General features: G+C 36.4%; 1 protein-coding gene across 4 annotated transcripts in view; it reads left to right on the forward strand.

The window, feature by feature from the left end:
* The window catches only part of NAALADL2 (N-acetylated alpha-linked acidic dipeptidase like 2), a 1,187,116-nt gene that overhangs the window by 682,951 nt on the left and 481,579 nt on the right, over positions 1-22,586 (forward strand). For all 4 annotated transcript variants that reach the window (XM_038583938.1, XM_038583935.1, XM_038583936.1 and 1 more), the window contains one exon: positions 10,736-10,855. In XM_038583938.1, coding sequence (XP_038439866.1) covers positions 10,736-10,855 — 120 coding nt within the window. The remainder of the gene's footprint in view (positions 1-10,735; positions 10,856-22,586) is intronic.

A 22,586-nucleotide genomic window follows, 5' to 3' on the forward strand; every position in this document is an offset into this window, starting at 1 on the left:
AATGCCTAGTCAGTTTTATAAAAAGAATATATGGCCTTATATAATTTCTGTGCAATTATCTCTTTTGTCCTCTGTGAAACCCACCCAGATGCAGAAAGGCAAAGGAAACGATTATATTTAATAGAGGCCGGTGAGATTTGAGTCCACCGTGTTTATATTTTTGAACAGAGAATTTGTTTTCACTTTAATACACTTTATAGATTTGGGAATTTCTGTTAAGTATTATTTTGTGTCTGAGAATAAAGGCAAGTAATGCAGTTTTATGGCGAGACTTATTTTCAACAACTCATTAACCGTGCTTAAGATAGATGGTCCTCAACACATTTATTATTATCCCGTTCCCCAGAGAGCCCACGGTTGCATCCTCCCTAATTAGCTGCACAACTGTGGGTTGGTCATTGTAGTTCTCCAAGCCTCAGTGCTCTCATCTGTATAGGGGAACAGTGATAGTACCTCCCCTGGTTGCCATGGGGATGAAATGATGCAAACCGAGTAGAGTGCACTGAGTGCACGTAGAAAGCACCCAGAAAGTGTTAGCTATTGTTATGACGTGGCATAAAAGAAACACATTTAAATGGGAGAAACTAAAATATGAGAACTATATGTCATGACGTGAAAGTACAAACTTCATGTCACATTGTCTGAACGTAATCTACTTGTCTTGTGTTTAATGTGACAAAGAGTAATCACGAGAGAGGAAAATGCCTTGTTAAGTATGAATAAATAATAAAATATATTCAATGAGTATGAATAAATAATAAAGTATATTCAACATAGTTCAATACATTCAATATCAGATTTTGAATTGAAAACTAAAAGCTCAAAGGAACTAGGAGTAAATATTTTGTTTTTGAATGCACAGTGACGAATCATTTCAACTCATAAAATATCAAGCTTTAGTGTAACACCTGAAATTTTTTTTTTAACACCTGAAATCTAAACACTATATTGGATTGTATCAAGCAGTCTTAAAAAGGGAAAAAAAAATAAAGAAAAAGATAAAGAAAAAGCTGCTTGCAGTCCTCCAGGTTCTTAAAATCAGCTGTCTATTTTCTCATAGCGAGGAAACCTTTGTCTTTCTCTTTTAATATTTTCAAACAAAAGTCAGCTTGCCAAGCGTTATGGCAAAAGGCAGAGCTGTATGCATCTGGCTGGGAGGGATTCCTGTTACAGATAACAAGTGATCAGAAAGCTAAATAAAGGAGTGGAATGGAATTGCAGGATTTAGACTTTTGTTGTCTGGGTAAGAAGATGAAGCCACTACTGTCCCACCAACGGAGAACATGGGAGCTTGGTGCACGCAGGCTTTCAGCGCTGGGAATGCTTTTGTGTTTTATCTGTGTCCCTGCTTTTGCTCCCGTGGAATCCGGCTCTTGGTCAGCAGAGCACAGTTGTGAGGTGGGAGTCCCTGAGCCCCTGTATGTATACGGTGCGGGTGTCCTTTAGGGATCTGCAGGCAGGGCCCGGCCCGTGTGACCTCCTCTCCCCGGTCGCCCGAGCCCATGCCTTAGCCGACTCAGCACGGCGGATCCCCAAGTGCTGCTCTTGTAGTTGAACCTCATCACTACGGGCTTAACTTCCACATATCTCAAGTCCGTGCTGCTTTTTTCCCCATATTTAACATTTAGACGGAAGCATTTACAAACCCAGGAGTGACCTATCACAACATGTTGTCTGGACTTACATGTTTGTCGGAGACGTTACATCTTCTACCTGGGAAACAGAGCAGAAGCCTATTTTATGACTTAAAAGTCTTAAAACACAGCTGAGTTCAGCTAAGCAGTTAAAGTGCAGTGACCCCCCCACCCCCAACCCCCTTCATGAAAACAAATACGGCATTTTTAGTGAGAACGTGTTTGACTACAAAGTTCTAATTTGCCTGAAGTTATTTCTGAAGATTCTGAATCATCCTAATTATGTGTTATCTGACAGAAAAGTCTAGGTCAGCATTTTTGTTTTTAGTTTTGACATGATTTAAAGCATAACCACTTCCCGAGTTAAGTGAGAATGTAACATTCTTAGCAAATTTAATTTATATTTTAATCTCCATGAAGTGCTAGTATTTAAATATGTACCTTGGGCAGCCTGGGTAGCTCAGCAGTTGAGCGCCTGCCTTCAGCCCAGGGCGTGACCCCGGGGTCCGGGGATGAGTCCTGCGTCGGGCTCCCTGCATGGAGCCTGCGTCTCCCTCTGCCTGTGTCTCTGCCTCTCTCTCTCTCTCTCTCTGTGTCTCTCATGAATGAAAATAAATAAATAAATAAATAAATAAATAAATAAATATAAATAAATAATAAATACCTTTTGAATAACATTTACTGCATTTCAGTAGGTGCTGCAATTTCCATTTTTTCAGGGCTAGAAAGATAACGCGGAAAAGTTGATCCTTAGGTGTACGTACTATTTCAATAAACTAATCTAATTGATTTTAAAAGAAGCCGATTTCTGTCCTCTATTACTTTCGTGGCCTCCAGGAAGAATTCTCTCGAATGAATCTGCGACTCCTTCAATATCCTTACCTTAATAAGCTGAGTATCATTTATTAAATAAAGTGCCCTGTGATCATTAATTTGTTTTTCCGTATGTTTTAATTTGGTAGTGAAAGATTAGGCGACTAATGCAGCCGTCAGCCACCTGGGTGTTGCTAATCTGACAAGAGGCAGCCCACACTTAGCAGACACATCCTGGGCGCCTCTCCTGTGCCAGTCACAGGGAACCAAGTGACACCCAGGGGCACTCTAGGCACTGTCCACCTGCAGCTGGCAGGCTCCTCGGAGAAACGGTTAGGTGAGCAGCTGCTAACTGCCTGGCCCCACGCTGCCATGAGCACTCGCGCAACGTGGATCTTCTACGCTCAGGTTTCCTCATTGCGAGATGGGCTGAGGTACCTCCCAAGCTTGAGTGTTCCGAAGGTAGACTGGATGCAGCCGATGCGATCTCCACGGTACTGTGTCCAGCACAGAGGACATGAATGGTCCAGTACTGGTTTCCTTTCCCCCGTCTGTCATGCCATAAACCCATGTCCACTTCCGTCCTTCTTCTCTCCCTCTCCCTCTCCCTCTCCCTCTCTCTCTCTCTCTCTCTCTCTCTCAGAGCCCTTATGTTCACTTTCCAACTTCCTCATCACTGGCTTTTCTGTGAACTGCTCTTGCCCTCATCTCCCTCTCACTGTGACCCACCTCTTCCTCTCTCCTCCTCCTTGACTCTTTCTCAACGTGGCCAAGGCCTGGGTACCAGGTTCATCCCAGACCTCTAATGCATACCCGTTTCTGTGTTCAACCTTCTAGGAAAGCCCTGAGTAATGTAGTGCTTGACCACTTAAAAGGCCAGGTACAGAAAGCCAACAAAACAAAACACAATAAAATAAAATGATAATAATTAAAAAAAAAAAAAAAAAAAAGCCAGGTGCAAGTGCCCCAGTGGTGTGCTGGGATGGTTCAGGTCAGCTTCTGAGTTCCTGCTAGTAGAAGTCAGTTCTGTGAATCCTTCCAAATTCTGATCTGATATTTATTTATTTATTATTTTTTTATTTTATTTTATTTTATTTTATTTTATTTTATTTTATTTTATTTTATATTATTTTATTTTATTTTATTTATTTTATTTTTAAGATTTTATTTATTCATGAGAGATACACAGAGAGAGGCAGGGACACAGGTAGAGGGAGAAGCAGGCTCCCTATGGGGAGCCCAATGCAGGACTCGATCCTGGGACCGTGGGGTCATCCCTGGAGCCAAAGGCAGATGCTCAACCACTGAGTTCAACCACTCAGGCACCCCTGATGTGATATTTAAACCACAAAAAATTATAAATGCCTATATATATATATATATATATATATATATATATATATATATATATATATATAAAATGCTATAAATCAGGGATCCCTCCCATCCTCGCCCCCCACCGAGATCCATTTTGTTAACATACAACTTCCCTGCACCCAGTACTCAGCAAGAAACTGGTGTTCCAGTTAGAGCGTGGCCACAATATTTGGGTCGGCCACACAGGGCCAAGACCAGTGCCACAGAGACCACACAAAAGTCAATAATAGTCAATAGTAAGAGGCAGAGAACTTGCTTCTGGTTTCCACCTGAGAGAAGTTCCTTAGAGAAGCTTTACCTTTCACGCAGAACTAATGGGTGATCAAGAGGTAAATTCTTTACCAAGAATTCCCTCAAATTATCCTTCAGATGTCAGCCCTGCTGGGATACTTGGAGCATTTTGCACAATATCAACTGACCTTCCATCCCCTTTCTCAAGCAACTGAGACTGGTCCACCAGCTTCCTGCCTGGACTCTCAGCACCATGAGAGTCCCCATTGTCCTGTACCCTCAACCCCAGGAGACGTGATTGAGTCACTCCAGGAAACTTATCTCCAAAGCAATTAGCCATTCTGCTGTTGTCATTTTTTTTTTTTTTACTTTATTTAAAGAACCTTATTCCTAGTTTACTGGAGGGACACATAGTAAATAAACATGTAGAAAGTAATAAAGTTGCAGAAACTCTCATAATCAGTTACTGCTGATATTTTGCATTTGTTTATATTATCCATTCTCAGGATGAGAAAGAATAATCTAGTCCAGTTTCTCTGTACTACTTTTGTTTCTAAGATTTGTCAACCAAATTGGGCTAAATCTTTTTTTTTTTTTTTCCAATTTATAAACATTTTAAGTCTCCTTTTTGGTAAAAGCTGAGCAACAAACCATCACCTGTCTCAGCTGTACATACACCAGTTAACTCCTGCTCCTGTTGGGTATCACCAAATATTGTTCTCTCCTTCATTGATACATGTCCTGAAATTCCGCCCATATCTAATATCTGCCCCTATAAGAAAATGAATAATTTCGGGGCACCTGAGGGGCTCAGTGGTTGAACATCTGCCTTTGGGTCAGGGTGTGACCCTGGGGGCATGGGATCAAGTCCCACGTTGGGCTCCCTGCATGGAGCCTGCTTCTCCCTCTGCCTGGGTCTCTGCCTCTCTCTCTGTGACTCTCATGAATAAATAAATAAAATCTTTAGAAAATGAATAATTACCTATTTCAACATTCTGTAGCCACTCAATATATTCAATATCTTTATTTTGCTTTTGGTAGAGCTCTTCATTCATTTGTACTTAACTTCTGCCTCAAATGTGTTTTCCCCAGGTTAGTGCATGGGTCCTCATCAATTGGATGTGATGCTGCCCTGACATCCTTATTAAAATAATTCCTTGTCACCCTCTATTGTATTAACCCTTCCTTATTGTTCTTAGGGCATACCAGAACTAAAAGTCCTGTGACTTGTTGATGTCTTTCTTTTCCTTTTTATTGGCTATTTCTAGCAAGAGAAAATAACCAGAACACAAAGTCTCCTTTTGTAACTCATTTTCTCCACACCTTCAGAAACTAGAATATAATCTGACACATACTATTGGAAAATGAAATAATTCCCTCTTTAATACACTCTTCCTTGGACTTGCATAATTATGTTTTCTCCTGGTTTTTCTCCTAATTCTCTACATATTTTTCATATTCTCTTTTTTTAAAAGACATAATTTTGGCTTTCAAAATGACTTTGATAAAAATAGCTAAAAGGAAAGATACTCTGGTTGATGGTTATTTTTAAATTGTTGGCCAAATAATTCAAATACCTAAATGTTTTGTAAGAGACTATTCAGATTGGGAAAACTTACCAACAATCTATTTTTTTTTTACTCTAGAATGCAGTCTATAAACTTAAAACATGGAGATGTAAACCCAACAGAACTGTGCTTCACTTATATTACAATCATTTTATTACAATCATTTTAACGTAATTATTTTCTTTTCCTTCAGATGGGTGTGCATTATGTTAGACTATAAAACATTTTGCGATTTTTAAAAATAATTACTAAATGTCACGATAACTACTACTCTGGCTTACCTTTATTATTTCTGCTATAGAAATTGGTCATCATGTCAGCAAGCCTTGACTTTAGTATATTGTTGTAGGAAGTATTTTTTCTCCAGTGTATATATTATAGTAAAAAAAAAAAAGGTAAAATTGACAAGCCAGCTCTTTATCTGATCTTTTATACCAAACACAGCAAAATGGATTGTGTGTCTCATACTTAATGCTCGATTCAGTTGGGATGTACTAGTTTAGCACATTAGCTCATATCCCTTCTGATTGGTTAGGATCCATTTTAACTGATTAGTACTTGTGTTCTAGTTATTAAAGATTTTAAATAACTAAATATTATTTAAATAACTAAAAGTTATTTAGCATCAAAATATTAAATATTAAAATATCATATAGTTCCCTACTTATAGGTCTTGATTAGCTAGACACTTAATTGGTCTTGATTAGCTAGATTGGCATATTGAGAAGTTTGAAAAGGTGATGATTGATCAGTGATGCCTGCACAAGAGCGGGAGGGAGCAGCATTGGTTTTCACGCTTCAGTACAGTGTGGTTTCCATGATACTATCCGTGATGGGAGGCCATTGAGTAAACCTGATGAAAGTAAGTACTAATACAATTCCAGCAATCTCTGAATTGTGAAGTCCTCACAAATATTAGCATATTAATGCCTTTTAGAAAAGACAGAGGTAACCATGGGTGGACATTTTGATTTTGCAGGTTTTTAATAGACATAAACACTAATTTAAAATGGATCCAAACCTAGATTGTACACGATAGTAGTGAATTTCTGAAGTAAGACTTGTCTTTAGGTGAATAGTACTTCTGATGACACCGTATTTTGTCAGGATGAGAACTGCTTGGGTTTACCATTTCTGACTCTGAGTAGAAAATTACTGTTTTAGTCAAAGCAGCAATGCTTTTCAAATATTCTGTACATTCAGAATCTATTAGAGAAGAGCTCAGAGGATCCAAAGTGATTGATTTGGTTGAAAATGTCAAGTCTGAAGAATTTCAAAGCATACATCATTTCATAAGCATGAATAATTCTTGCTACCTCGAGATAGAAGAGAAACAGGGCCCCTGGCTTGTTCATCAGTGAGCACAAGGCACCCACAGGTGGATGACCCCAGAGATGCTTCTTCGACCTGGTCATTTCCATGATGGTTCTATTTGTTTTATTTAGCTGACTACAGGAAATAGCAATTCTCTTCATTCCTTTCTGTTGCTTCTGCTCAGGATTTCTTGCCATCTTTGTGTAGAAGCATAAAACCACAGGTATAACGGAATATGACTTTTTTTTTTTTTCGGAATATGACTTTTTAATGTTTTGAGTTTTCATTACTGCTAGTTATCTAGGTTATGATGCCTTCTAATCACCTATTCTACCACAAAAGATAATTGTATTTTAATATTTAGTGTTTATTTCTAATCCGTGCCACTTTCTCTGTTAGCTGCTTCTACATCGCCCACCACTCTCTGCTGTCATTTCAATCCTTTAAAATCTTAAATGAAGTATAAAATTTTGGGGGGTTTTGTTTTGTTTTGTTTCAGTTATTGCTATTTAAGTTCTTTGTTCTTAGTCAAAAATTAATGTATTTAATTTAAGTAAAAATTAATGTGTAGACGTTTTTCTATCTCTCCCGGGTTAAAAAATAATAATAATAATTAAAACAAAACGGACCTCATTCCATTTTACTTTGCACCTCTCAGTTACCTCCTCCTATGTGTCAGGGAAGTCATCAATGGAAAAATTGGGTGCACAGGAGTGAATAGTTCAACAAATGCATAGGTTCCTACTCATTTGATATTTTCCAAAGGGACTGGTCAGATGTAACTTAATCCTTGGTATTCGGACATAAATTAAACCTAGTACCTCAGCTGGCCGACTCGATGACTGGCCGACTCGATGACTTTCTCGCGTGACAGTTTGCATACAGTGAGAAAAGGTTCATTATAGCAAGAAGAATGTGTGGAAAGAAATGGCTTGACATTTTATCATATCATTGTATATTGATATGTGTCTCAGAAAAATTCAATGCGCTTTCTTGCAGCTGTGATTTTTCTGTGTGCTTAAAGGTAAATAGGAGAGACTTTCAGGAAGGACCTGATTCACAGGCATCTTGTGAAGGCAGTAGATACATTCTTATTATCACCTGCCAAACCATGAGAACATTGATTTCTGTAATCATTGATTTTTAATGCATAAGCCAAAATAAATTGGTATAATGATGCTGTGTTGAAGATTATTTTTGAGAAAAAAAGAAAACCTCATGTGCTAAAATGTGTAATCTCTTGATGTGCTGTTTAAAGGAAGATCATTAGAGAGCTCTTTAATTAAAATTAAAATTAAAGCTATTGTCTGATAATGTAACTTGGTATTTTTGTGACTCTTTCTGGTATATACACAAACAAAAAGCCAAAGTCCAGCCTACACCCTCTCAAACGAGTATGATTTTCCCCCAGCCCCTCCTAAATATGAAAAATATGTTCATTAATATAACCAATTAACATCCCTGTTTTAAGATGGTATCAGTGAATCACACATAAATAGTAGGTAGTTTAAAAATTTAGGTGAATCGTATTCATTCTTTTGTCTTTTCAACATTATTATTAGTATTATGTGATCATTTATTTAATCGGGCTTTTAGAATCGTGAATCCACAGTTATTTATATCATAATGGTATTAGCAAACTCAAAAATTATATAAATAAGGCCCTGATTTAATCAGATCTTAATAGGAACAAAATTATTATCCAAAAACCATTCTGATAGACACGTTTTTAACAATAAAGTTTTCTTAGGAAATCCATTTGAAAGTATAGCTTAACTTTTCAGAGATATGACGTAAACTATAATTGTTTCAGTTTGAGACCATAAGCCAACAGCGTATGCTGGACGTCTAGATGAGGGCTGAGAAAGGTGCATGATGGGCTTTCACCGAGGAAAACGTCTATATTTATATATGTACATGAAGAGATGAGGCCAGTGAGGTCCTCAAGAGAATCAGAAACAACTCCCCATGGGACTCAAAGTCGAGAAGGTCACGGATACTTGGGCAGTGTGGAAATGCAGTTCATCAGGACAGTGACATTAGGAAGGAGCTTTACTCTATCAGTAAAGTTTTGACGGATACCGGATGAATGAAATGGCTCAGGAAATTTTCCATGCCAGAAATGTTTCCTCCAACAGATTTGCAGGCGTCTTGGTGGTACTCACCTGTGCTTCTAAAACCAGAGGTCCCTCTTCATGTGAGTCTTCCATGGAAGCCTTTTGCATGAAACTGGTGAAAGGAATTCGCTCCCTTTGAGAAAAATGGGCAGTTAGAGGGCTCCATTCCCCATCTTTATTCTTCTGCTATTTGCTACCACAAACTCCTTGATGACTCGACATATGTATGTGGTAGCTGGAAACAGTACATTCTGTGTTACAATGTTATCATTGGAAAGCATAACAATTAGCATTTTTTTAAAGATTTATTTATTTTATTATTATTTTTTTTATAAAGGTCTTATTTATTTATTCATGAGAGACACAAGCAGAGGGAGAAGCAGGCTCTATGCAGGGTACCTGATGCGGGACTCGATCCCAGGACCCCAGGGTCATGCCCTGAGCCAGAGGCAGATGCTCAACCACAGACCCATCCAGGCATCCCAAAAATTTATTTATTTTTGAGGAGGGAGAGGGGCAGAGGAAGAGAATCTTCAAGCAGACTCCCTGCTAAGCACAGAGCCCAGCTGGGGCTCGATCTCATGACCCTGAGATCAGACCTGAACAGAAACCAAGAGTCGGACACTTAACCGACTAAGCCACCCAGACACCTCAACAATTACTATTTTAATGATTGAAATCATGGAAACTAAAAGGGATCATTTTGGATCATAGGAATATGTGTTTGATAGACCCCTCGGTGTGGTACTTTTCAAGGAGAAGGAAAGGAGCAGCTACATCAGAGGATTCTCATTGCAATCTCCAGAAAGGCATAGAATTTTGATATTAATAAAAGGGGACTTTTAAAAATAAGAAATATTTGATGTAGAACATAAAAAAAAAATACTGTAGGGAGGGTGGTTGGAAATGTGACAGAAATCATAGTCTGAGCTCATGTTCTAAAATCCTTGAATGCCGTCCTGGCACGTATGGTTGGTTGTAGAGGTTGTGTCAGTCACAACTGAACATATGCGCCACCCGAACAGCTGCGTATGATGGACTTTTTACCTAATCTGCATAACAACTGAGAGCCTTCAAATTGTTTTTTAAGTCTAAGAATGGTATGATTTTTGTTGGACTTGAAGGAAATTAATCTTGTATTTTGTAAAATGGTTCAAATTCCAGAAACTTAATATATAATAGACCGAATTCAATCGCCTGCTAGAAGGATGAATTAGGTTTGAAAGTTGTTTAGAAAGGAGGAGAAGGCAAAGGGAAAATGAATGAAAACCTTTTACAATTTTTTTTTATTATTTAAATTCAATTTAGTTAACATACAGTGTATTATTAGTCTTGGGTAGAATTTAGTGATTCATCAGTTGCGTACAACACCCAGGGCTCATTCCATCATGTGCCTCCTTAACGCCCATCATCCAATTACCCCGTCCCTCCCCCAGCACCCCTACAGCAGCCCTCAGTTTGTGACTCTGAACCTTTTCTTTTTTTTTTTTCAAGTGACCAGAAGAGTTGTTTTACCCTGGTAGAAATAGAAAAATCATGTCTGTAGGGACTGGGTCAGGGTGAGAGTAGAAATAGTTCTTTTTTGAATATTTCAAATTACTGTGAATGATTCCATCATGCTAAATGGACAGTTTGCTGTACATCTTCCTGCAAGACTTTATTTTTTATTTTTGTCTTTCAGGCTGGAGTCATTGATGTGAGCTACGGCAATGCAGATGATTTAAAAAGGATTCAAAAAATGAAAAATACAACGAATCAGATTGCACTCCTGAAATTAGGAAAATGGCCACTACTTTATAAGGTTGGTCCAATGGCTGTTTGTTGGCGGCAGGGTGAATATTTTATTCTGTTTTGTTGGAGTGACATGCCTCTGTGAGTGGAGAGGAAGCAAGAGAGACCTAGAAAGAGGAAGAAAGAGAGGTACAGGGTCAGAGAATGTCACAGGAAGATGACTTTTTTCCTCAATACAGGATTTCAAATTAAAACCTTTAAGAAAAAATTAATATCCTTATTACTTAAGACAAAAGATCGTTTAGGCCGGTTATTGGGGATTGTGGGACCTTCATAAAATTGGCATATTCTTTATAATAATACCTATGTGGAATGCTAGAAATAAGAACCAGAGTGTCCTCTTCTTATGACAGATGTGAAACTTCTATTATCAAAACTGACTAATTACTGTGTGCTTTGTGTTAGACGAGTATCTAGCAGATTTACGGTCCTTAGTGATTGATTTTGTCAACTGTATAACTTCACAGTTACTGACTGTGCTCAAGAATTTAATTAAAATATAATATGCTAAGGAGAAACAGAATTTTGATTTATTTTATTTAAATAGAAGTTTATTAACACTCATCCACTAGATGCATTTACATAATTAAAGCAACTCAATCTAAGTATCTCATAATGAACCACCAGGATAGACAGCCACTACTGCTCGTTCTTACTTCATTTTCTTTTTCTATTATAAAAGAATGGTCAGAGGCGCATGGATGGCACAGTCAGTTAAGCATCTGGCTCTTGGTTTTGGCGCAGGTCCTGGTCTCAGGGTTGTGAGCCGGAGCCCCGTGTGGAGCTCCCCACTTAGCATGGAATCTGCTTAAGATTCCCTCTCCCTGGGATCCCTGGGGGGCTCAGTGGTTTGGTGCTTGCCTTCAGCCCAGGGCGTGACCCCGGGGTTCTGGGATCGAGTCCTGCACCGGGCTCCCTACAGGGAGCCTGCTTCTCTCTCTGCCTGTGTCTCTGCTTCTCTCTCTGTATCTCTCATGAATAAATAAATAAAATATTTTAAAAAAACTCCCTACCCATCCCCCTGGCCCTGGGACCCCTCCCCATTCTCCCTTGCAAGCACGTGATCTCTCCCTATTTAAAATCAATATATACAGCTTAAAAAGAAACAAGAAAAAAGAATGGTCAGTGTAGTTGTGTCACTGGAACTCTCTGGTTCTGAAGATATATTGGATTTGTCCTTATCCAACACTTAAAGATCTTTGCTTACCAGGTCCAAAAATTTTCCAGAAATCTGCTTGCACAGTCTGTAAGGAAACAAGAAAATGTCCTGTATCTGCTATCCGTTACCTTCCATGGATGCCCTTATACTTAAATCAGTGTCTGATGATTAGATAATTGGCCAGAATTTTAAGGTACTCTTGAAAATACATTAAGTTTGACATATATGATATATGTATATTGTTGTGATATTAATTTTTAGTAGTATGATTTCTCATTTAATCACATTTTGGTCCAGTGATTCCAGTTAAATCAGTATATCTTATAGAGGGAGAAACAGAAATGATAAACCATGATAATGAATTGTGGAAAATTTTAGAAATGATATATAAGTCCAGTTTGGTATTGAAAATGGTGCTGTTTGGTGAAATACTCTACAATTATAATGTAAAGAACAATATCGAATGGCATGTGAAAATCCTCATAAGTCAAATAAGTTATAAGGTAGATATTTACAATAATCATAGTATTAATAATTATATTAATGCCACTTCTAAAGAGAGCATGTTAGTACTATGGGATAAATACTTTTCTGAGTGTTTTCTTTAAATGCATCATCACATTAATCTTCACAATAATCACATTGCGGAGTAGGGATTATTATTATCTGCAATTTACAGGAAAGGTAACTAAGGCAGGAAAAACAATAAGCAACCGTGTCAAAGACGGCCACAGAGTTCAATGAAAGAACCAGGATTCACACCCAGGCGGTCCCATCTCACATCCTAACTCCTGAACGTGGATGTGTGTCATTAGCGTAGACCGGTAGATAGATGTAGCTGGCCAACTAGCTCACTAATCGAGATGATAGATGGAATTTTTAACTGAGGCTCTAGTATGTACAAGCCCATGCATTTCAAAATGAACTATTCAACCCCAGCATTTCAAAGGAAATAAGTAAAAGCATGTTAGAAAGTTGTCAGACCTCTTGCATCTGGCTTGTAAAAGGTTGGAAGGATGGGGCAGGGAGAGCTGGATATACAGACACACACACATACGCCGGAGACCTGGAAATAGTGTCTACGATCGGCTTCTAAAGGGAGGCCAGGTAGCTGCCTGGACCAGCTCCCCTGGTCCTTCAGGTCCATAAAAGGCACTGATGTTCCTAGGGCCTCTTGAAAAGGTAGCATACGGTCGTAGAGAGGTGACCCAAATCCATACTGATCTGAACACTATCCAAAAAACAAAATTGATATAAACTGGTGTATGTTCTAGTGAAACAAAAGAGTATAAGTAATCACATGTTTTTGTTGGTCTGAGCTAGACTAGTAGGAATGGATTATTTTCTCTTGGCCAAGAAATGGTTTGTTTGTCTGTCCCCCGCCCCTGCCACACACACCCTCTTGTTCCGATGCACCTTCTTCTGACCCAAAAAGGATCCCAGCTTCTCCAGTATTATTTCCTCCAGCCTCTAGGGGCCAATTATATAAATTAGGTCAATGGAATTATGGATGATTTCTACTTCTTTATATTTTTCCATTGTTAGTAATATGGGCTAGATATTCTTTCTAAGCATTTTTTATGTACTATCACACTAATCTTGATAATAACCATATTATTGAAGTAGGGACCGTTATTATCTCCAATTTATAGATAAGTATCATTAGTGCATGAGGAAAGAAAGGAAACAGTAACAACAGACCTGAACTGGTGACGGACGGGAAGATGAAATTTTAAATCACCGGTAGAGTTTTGATCATGATGTGAGACAACGTATTCTAATTATTTAAGACAACTGACTCAAATTGATTATAGGACTTTTAAAATTACCAGTAATCAGAAGAAGTCTTCTTCTAGGTGTTTGGTGATTTTTTAAAAATATTTTATTTATTTATTTGAGAGATAGAGGGAGGGAGCGTGAGCAGGGGGAGGGGAGGGACAGAGGATGAGGGAGAAGGAGAGGCAAACTCCCCACTGAGCAGGAAGCCTGATTCGGAACTTGATCCCAGGACCCTGGGATCATGATCTGAGCCCAAGGCAGATGCTTAAGCGACTGGGCCACCCAGGAGCCCCTGTAGACGTGTTTTGAACGGGCAATGGGAGATAGAATAGCATTGCTGCTGGTGCATAAATTCTGCGTGTTCAGTCTTCCAGAGGTATGCACGACTGCGATGCCATGTGTGGTAGTGGTAGGGGCCTGTTACATAAATCGGACTGGTGAAATTATGGGCGATTAAAAATTTCAAGTTAGAGAAGACATTCAAAAATATTTGTAACAGAATTTATAGGTCAAATACTCAAAATCCTAACCAGTAGATTAGGAGTTAAAACAAGTTTCTTTATAGTTGACTGCTCCAGAGAATGTTTACATTATGAAAGCTTCTGGCCATATCTACAAAGCAGCGAAGTAGTGGTTTACCTAGAATAGGACACAATTATTAAGAACCTGGTGTAATTCCCCTCATCATCTTATTTATAGGCCCATGAGTAGATTTAACAGAGATCTACGTGGAATCCCCCCCACCTAGGCAGAGCCTTGCCACACACTTGTCTTTTAGGCAGAGGAGTCTTTAAGTCTTTAAATTCCACTCTGGCCATCTCTGTGTTCTGTGGATTATCCCAGATATTTGGAGGAATCATTGGTGATACATCAATACATATTCTCATAGTGAAGAAAACGGAAGCACGGACTAAATACGGTTATGCCGCGTGGTAACAGCTGAGCTCCTTTAACGGGTCCAACAAGCATCATTCTGGGGCTGAAACGAGAAAGTGAGGTGATAGAGTTTGTCGTGCAGCTGGGTTGAAAAAAGTAGAGAACCAACTGACTTCTTTGTGTATCACAGTTGCTAATCGTGCTAATACGCATTTTTTTTAATGTACCATCACATTAATCTTCATAATAATCTTATTATTGAAGTAGGGACCATTATTATCTTCAATTTATAGACAAGTATCATTAGTGCATGAACAAAGAAAGGAAACAGAGTTCACTTCTTCAACAACAGACCTGAACTGGTGACGGACGGGAAGATGACATTTTAAATCACCGGTAGAGTTTTAATCATGATATGAGACAATATATTCAAATTATTTAAGATTATATAAAATCCAGATTGGGCACAAGTGGATGAATGAGTAAAGAGAAAAATTAACCTTTTCTTACCCATGCCGTAGTTACTAAATCATAGTTCAAAAATAAATTTTGGTGGGATTCTCTGCATCCGAGATGGAGCAAAAAGGGAACCTAATTGTGATGTTATCTCCCAAAATGAGTAGAAAAATGTGTGAACAAGAAGGAAGAGATCTCATTAGTTTTATTGTAAATACTATCTATGTATTAATTTAGGGTTTGATGAGAAAATCCCTACGCTATGCAGTAGAAACTATGACAGGCAAGTGGCGCTTAGCCATATGCCTCCACATCCGTATGTTGTTGGGGAAGAGCCACCCCAGTTCACAAGATCTAACTTGCACTAGTTCCCTTAAGCTTAAATACTAGAGGAGAGAGTTTAGGTTTATTTTAGTTTTGTATTTTAGCAGTTTATTTTATGGGAGAGTGCTTTAATTCTTTAAGCTTTAAGGCAGAAGGCTCTTTTTTATGTCCTAATGGATTCACTTAGATTTGTCTGTGACAATCTGAAACTTAGTAAAGCTCATCCTAAGACCCTCACATATTCCCAAATTGCTGGATAGCACTCTGGTACGGAATTTATTTTATAAGTGCAATAAAAGCATTTGGCTTTCTTTTTGGAGCTATTTTCACAAAAGCAATAATAATAAAAAAATTACTGTATACTTCATGACAAGTAGAAATCATATAAATCCTACTGGAACATGGAGGCTGGGCCATTGTCTAGATCTCTACCACACATCAGCCTCCTGTCTTATAGGACTTAAATTTATTGGCAGTGAAATTACAAATGAATACATATATTTATGCCTTTTTTACATGGTGAAATTACACATAAAAATCCACAAATGCTACTGCTGTTTTTTTTTATTTTTTAATAAAAGGAATGACAGCACATTCTTTGTACTCACTGTTATATAGGAAAAAATATCTGTAAGTATTAATTGTTTTTTTTAAGTATTAACTCATTTTTAAATTTTCCTTATTTACAGTTTGACCCTTATAATTAGAATTTTAATGATCTGGAATTCAAATGATTTTGTAATTTCCTACAAATAAACCATTTTCCTATCTATTCATCTGATAATATTTATATTTTAATGTTAATTGTGCTTTGCTTGGCCCCCATGTAACTTAACCAACCACCACTTAAGTTCACAAAGCATTCTTACACTGGGAAGCCTCCTCAAAGAGCCAGAGGGGAAGTGAGAGGTAGGAAACAACTCTTAGGTGTTTATACTTTTCAAATAGAATGTTTCCCACAGATTAGGAAGGGATAGTATTATTTAAAGACAAATAAACTTAATACAATTTACGTAATTTAAAAATGTTTAACTTAAAATGTTGAGTTGGGGATTTAGTGAGGAAAAATCTATAGATATTGGTGATTCCCCAGTCAATATTCAACAAACGGACAATTGGAAGATCAATAAGAAATCTTCTAGTTTAGGTAAAATAAATGCTGAGAAACACTATATTTGTAAACTAACTTCACACCAAGCATTTGCATGCTTTTCAGATTTGCTGATCTATAGTTTAATTCAATCCAGTCTCCTTTTCCTTTTGTCTGATGACATTAATTGAATATTTACAAAATAATTATTTTTTTCTTCTAGTTAATAACTGACAGCATTTATCCTACTTTAAGCGATAGAAGTTTAAGATGGTAAAATTAAAATTTAATTTCTTATGACAATTAAAATATGCATTTAGCTAAGAGCATCAAAAATATATGTTGCTAGTGTAGTAATATAACAATGAGCATAAGAGACTCAATGTTTTTTAGAGATAGAATATTCATGGTATTTGTGTAAGTGTGTGTGTGTGTGTGTGTGTGGTGTATGAGTGTGCACACTGGTGATCTTATGTGTGATGTGGCAGTGAGGCTAGAAAGATAGGAAAAAAAGAGAAAACTCCATTTTTTATTGAAAGTTTTAGTGCATTATAGTAATTTTTCCTGGTATTGGTGATACCAGTGGATCTATTTTTGTGGCATTCTATGAATATTTCAGATGGAAAAAAATATTTAAGCACCATTGTATGGTGCTTTTAGGTATGGTTTTCTGTATGGAAGCAAACTTGTTTCTTTTTCTTAAGACACTATTTGAAAGTCTTTTAGAAAAAAACAAAAACAAAAAGAAACACTGTCTTGATACTTAGAAAGTGTACACTTATTCACTGACTGATTAAATGAGGTACTTCATACCCAGTTCTCAGAAGTAATTACAAAAGAGCAAAATATGCTCTATATTTTATAATTATAAGACTCCAGGGCTGCTCCATTGATCACAGAAAACATGGTCAGGACTAGAACACAAAATCAGGAAACAATCGTTTAATGTATTTAAAAGCTAAATCTGCTGTTGTTTTTTAAATCAGAATATTTTCCATTTTCCACTGACTGACTTTACTTATTTTTCTAAATGACTTAGACCAAATATTACCATATTTACAAAAGTTAAATGGTTTTTGTTAAAATACAACTTCAATCATAAGTTATAATGAAAATACTTTGGACTGTGTCATTATTGTACCATTTAGCTATCAGACTTTTAAAAAGTGAGTTTAGAACAAAAATAACTGATTGAACGCTTCAGATCCTATTCCTAATACTAAAGTAATGTTTGTGGGTCAAAACGAAATAAAGGTATGTCTAAAAGTTTTCAAAGTCTGTAGTGAATGAATACCAAAGTTTGGAAGTTATGTTTGTATTTTACCTATGTGATAATATAATTTAATTATATTTAATATTTTTTATTTGTAAAAATATTTTTATTGATAGACACAGAGAGAGAGAGAGAGAGAGAGAGAGAGAGAGGGGCAGAGACACAGGCAGAGGGAGAAGCAGGCTCCATGCAGGGAGCCCGACATGGGACTTGATCCCGGGTCTCCAGAATCACGCCCTGGGCTGAAGGTGATGCTAAACCAATGAGCTACCCAGGCTGCCCACATTTAATATTTTAATATAAAATCAAAACAAGTAACATCATGTATTAGAAGGGCTGATTTTTGCATATATGTTACATATGTTCAACAGAAATAATCCCTTATTTTCACACAAGTTTGGCACCACAAGAAAGGTGCAAAGCATGTTGTTGCTCCTGTTATCCCTATCAAAATAATACCGTTGACTCATTTCACAGAGTTGGAACAAATAATCCTAAAATTTGTATGGAACCAGAAAAGACCCCAAATAGCCAAATTTATGTTGAAAAAGGAAACCAAAGCTGGGGGCATCACAATTCCAGACTTCAAGTTCTATTACAAAGCTGTAAATATCAAGATAGTATGGTACTGGCACAAAAACAGACACAGAGATCAAGGAAACAGAATAGAGAACCAGAAATGGACCCCCAACTCTATAGTCAACTAATTTTTGACAAAGTAGAAAAAAAATATCCAATGGAAAAAGGATAATTTCTTCAACAAATGGTGTTGGGAAAACTGGACAACCACATGCAGAAGAATGAAACTGGACCATTTCCTCACACCACCACACACAGAAATACACTCAAAGTGGATGAAAGACCTAATTGTGAGACACGCATCCATCAAAATCCTAGAGGAGAACACATGCAGCAACCTTTGTGACCTCAGTTGCAGCAACTTCTTTATAGGCACATTTCCAAAGGCAAGAGAAACAAAGGCAAAAATGAACTATTGGGACTTTATCAAGATAAGAAACTTGTACAGCAAAGGAAACAGTTGACAAAACCAAAAGAGAACTGAGAGAATAGAAGAAGATATTTGCAAATGACCTGAGATGAAGGGCTAGTATCCAAAATCTATAAAGAACTTTCAAACTCAACACCCAAAACCCAAATAATTCAATCAAGAAATGGGCAGAAGATATGAACAGACATTTCTACAAAGGAGACAAACACATGGCCAACAGACACATGAAAAAATACTCAACATCTCTTGGCATCAGGGAAATACAAATCAAATTACCATGAGATATCACCTCACACTGGTCAGAATAGCAAAAATTAACAAATCAGGAAATGACAGATATTGGCAAGGATGTGGAAAAAGGGGAACCTTCATACATCATTCATTGATGGGACTGCAAGCTGGTGCAGCCACTCTAGAAAACAGCATGGAGGTTCCTCAAAAAGTTGAAAATAGAGCTACCCATGACCCAGCAATTGCACTACTAGGTATTCACCTCAAAGATACAAATGTAGTGATCTAAAGGGGCACCTGCACCCCAATGTTTATAGGAGCAATGTCCACAATAGCCAAACTATGGAAAGAACCCAGATATCCATTGACAGGTGAATGGGTAAAGAAAGTGTGATATATGTATACATTTATATATTTTTGTAAATATTATATATATATGTGTATATATATATATATATATATATATTTATACACACAATGGACTACCACTCAGTCATCAAAAAAAATCTTCCATTTACAACCATGTGGATGTAACTAGAGGATATTATGCTGAGCGAAATAAGTCAATGACAGAAAGACAACTATCAACTGATCTCACTCATATGTGGAATTTAAGAAACAAAACAGAGGATCATAGGGGAAGAGAGGGAAAAATAAAGACAAAATCATGGAGGAAGACAAACCATAAGAGACTCTTAATCATAGGAAACAAACTGAGGGTCACGAAGGGGAGGTGGGTGGAAGGACAGGGAAACTGGGTGATGGACATGAAGGAGGGCACATGATGTAATGAGCACTGAGTGTTACCTAAGACTGAAGAGTCACTGAGCTCTGCCTCTGAAACTAATAATACACTGTATGTTAATTAGTTGAATTTAAATAAAATTAGAAAAACAAACCAAAAAATAAAATAAAATAACATTTTATGTTTTTAAATAGGTAGAAAATAAATTAAGCAAGCAATCAAGAAAGGGAGAGTAAGAAGTCAGAGACGGACAAGGAGCGAGGGAGGAATGAAGGAGGGAAAAAAAAAAGCAACTGATTTCTTTTAGTTCATTTCCTAACGTTACATGTTTCAGAAATATTTTTATATATTAAATATTACCCTAATATCTGGAAGAGTAAGCTTCAGACCTATTTTAACTTCTGGCAATTATTTGGACTCACCAATGTAGATGTCTGTTATGGCAAGAACATGGCTTTGTGGTCATTCTGAGCTACTTTTAAATATCCCAGTGTTTCCTTCTCCCCCTGTGTATAGTTGACAATTTTTATTTTTCCCACCTTACAGAGGTGTTCTATTCCTTCCCATCTGCTGTATTTGCTCTGTGTCCAACAGGTAACTTGTTTTAAATCGTGAACCACAATATGGCAGGAGGCGAGGGTGGTAGATACAGGTTCAAGGCCTCGCTCTTCTTGAGGGTTAAGTGACCTTAGACATTTATATGATTTCTTGCTCTGAAGTCTTAGAGGTTTTGTTTGTTTTCTCCTTTTTTTCTTTTTAAAAACTTACATTCTCTACAGTGGTGATAAAAATCTCAACTTTTAAGGTTGTGTGAGCATTAAAATGCAAGCACGACTTGTGATAAAATATTATATTTTTAAGCCCTTAAAAACAAAGAATCTAATGAGAAGGGACATGAATTTAGTCATGAGGAAATGGCAGCTCTCTCAAACTCTCAGAATTGAACTGAAGACAATAATATACTTATGAGATACACTCGATTATAGAAATATATTCATTTAAGATTGCACTTTTTCATGATTTAACAGTAAGAATTATGTTGATGCTATGTAGTAGCATAATTTTAATCTCAAAGGAAAAAAACTTGCCTTTTTAATTTTTTGTAAAGTAAGGCAGATCTAAATAAATGTAGAAATTAATGTCAAAAATAAACATAAATTAAGATGAATATAAATAGTGACCTAACAGGATAGTACCTACTGTCAATTTTTACATTCTTCAGTCTTTATTTTTATGCACAAATTTCTTTTTAAAGTGATGGAGTTCTGTAATATTGTGAAAATAATATTTAGGTAATTAAAACTATATTATATTCACAGAATGGTAATTATGTAAACATTTACAAATTTAAAATTTATTGTGAAAGTGGAGGTACCATGTATGGCTCTAAAAACACAATGAAATTTCCTGAATCATACGGTTACCGTAAAAATTAAGTGAAATAATACATGTATGTGCTAGAATATGCTAAGCACTTGCTGAAAGTAAGCCAATATTTTATTCAATCACACCAAAATGTTTTAGCAATTACTGCATTTTCTATTTGCATTTCATTTCCTTAATGGTCACTGTCCTGGCTAATCAAAATCTAAGCCGTTATTCATTCAATAGTATAATCCCTGCCTTGTTTGTTCCACACGAGGCTCAGTACTTCCGTAGAGGGTTCACATTATTTCAGGAATTATTATGATGTTGAAGATTTTCATAGATGTTTGAATTTAGAATATCCTAAAAATGACTTTAACTTTGAGATTTTTGCATAACTCCTTTCATTACTGTGTTGAAATTTCTCACAGGGTGTCAACAAAATTGAAAAATTCAAAGATAAATAAACCCTTGGCTCTGTACTTAACAAAGTTTTAAAAAATCCATCCAATGTCTGATATTAATTGCTATCCATTTAGCACTGAGCTCTTGCTCTCTGTCTTTTAATAAAGGTAAATTAATTATTATCTTGTGGAGGAACACATTGATAAGGAATACTAGGCAGCAACTTGGATTTTACTCATTTGCTGTTGCTATAAAATATGTGGAGACAGTTAAATTACTTCTGGAAAGAAATATCATTAAAAAATGAATATTTGGCAAAAAAAAAAAAAAGTCCAAAACACTCTCTCTAAAATTCATGTGATTAAAATTATAGCCATACAATGTATTATAGCTGGTTTTGAATTCAATTAGACTTCCTGTTTTTATAACAAATTAACCTTTGTTAAGCTATAAAACCTTGACCCAGCTATACAAACAAAATATTCTCACTTGAACTTTGAAAATAATATACACTCAATAACATTTTATTTTAATAAGTAATTATTAACAGAAAAGTTAATTTATTACTCTCATAAACATTCATTAAATTGTTTTTTAACTGAAAATATTCACTGTGTTTATGCAAAAGCTATTGGAAAGGTTTTATAGCCCAATATATATTATAGTTAAAAATAAGGCTTTTGTGGTTTTAATAATGTGCAGTTTGAAAAAAAGCTTATTACAGGTAAAATGAAAGTTATTTTTACTTACTAGATTTGCATTTCTAAATTTTATTCAATCTTTATTACTTTCTTGGTATATATTCTCTCGTATTGAATTTTAGATTACACCTAGGAATCTCATTTAGTAGAATACATTTCTTATAAATTTTCTTAAATTAATAACTAGTTTGTTATTTGAGTATTATAGTCATCCAACTACATTTTAAAGGTCTTAGTACACTAACATTCCCAATAATTTTGGAATAATTATGCATTTAAAATCAAGTTTGTATTGGAAAATCAGAAAAATTAGAGTATAATCTGAGAA

Source organism: Canis lupus, chromosome 34 (assembly GCF_011100685.1).
Source record: "Canis lupus familiaris isolate Mischka breed German Shepherd chromosome 34, alternate assembly UU_Cfam_GSD_1.0, whole genome shotgun sequence".
Lineage (NCBI taxonomy): Eukaryota > Metazoa > Chordata > Mammalia > Carnivora > Canidae > Canis > Canis lupus.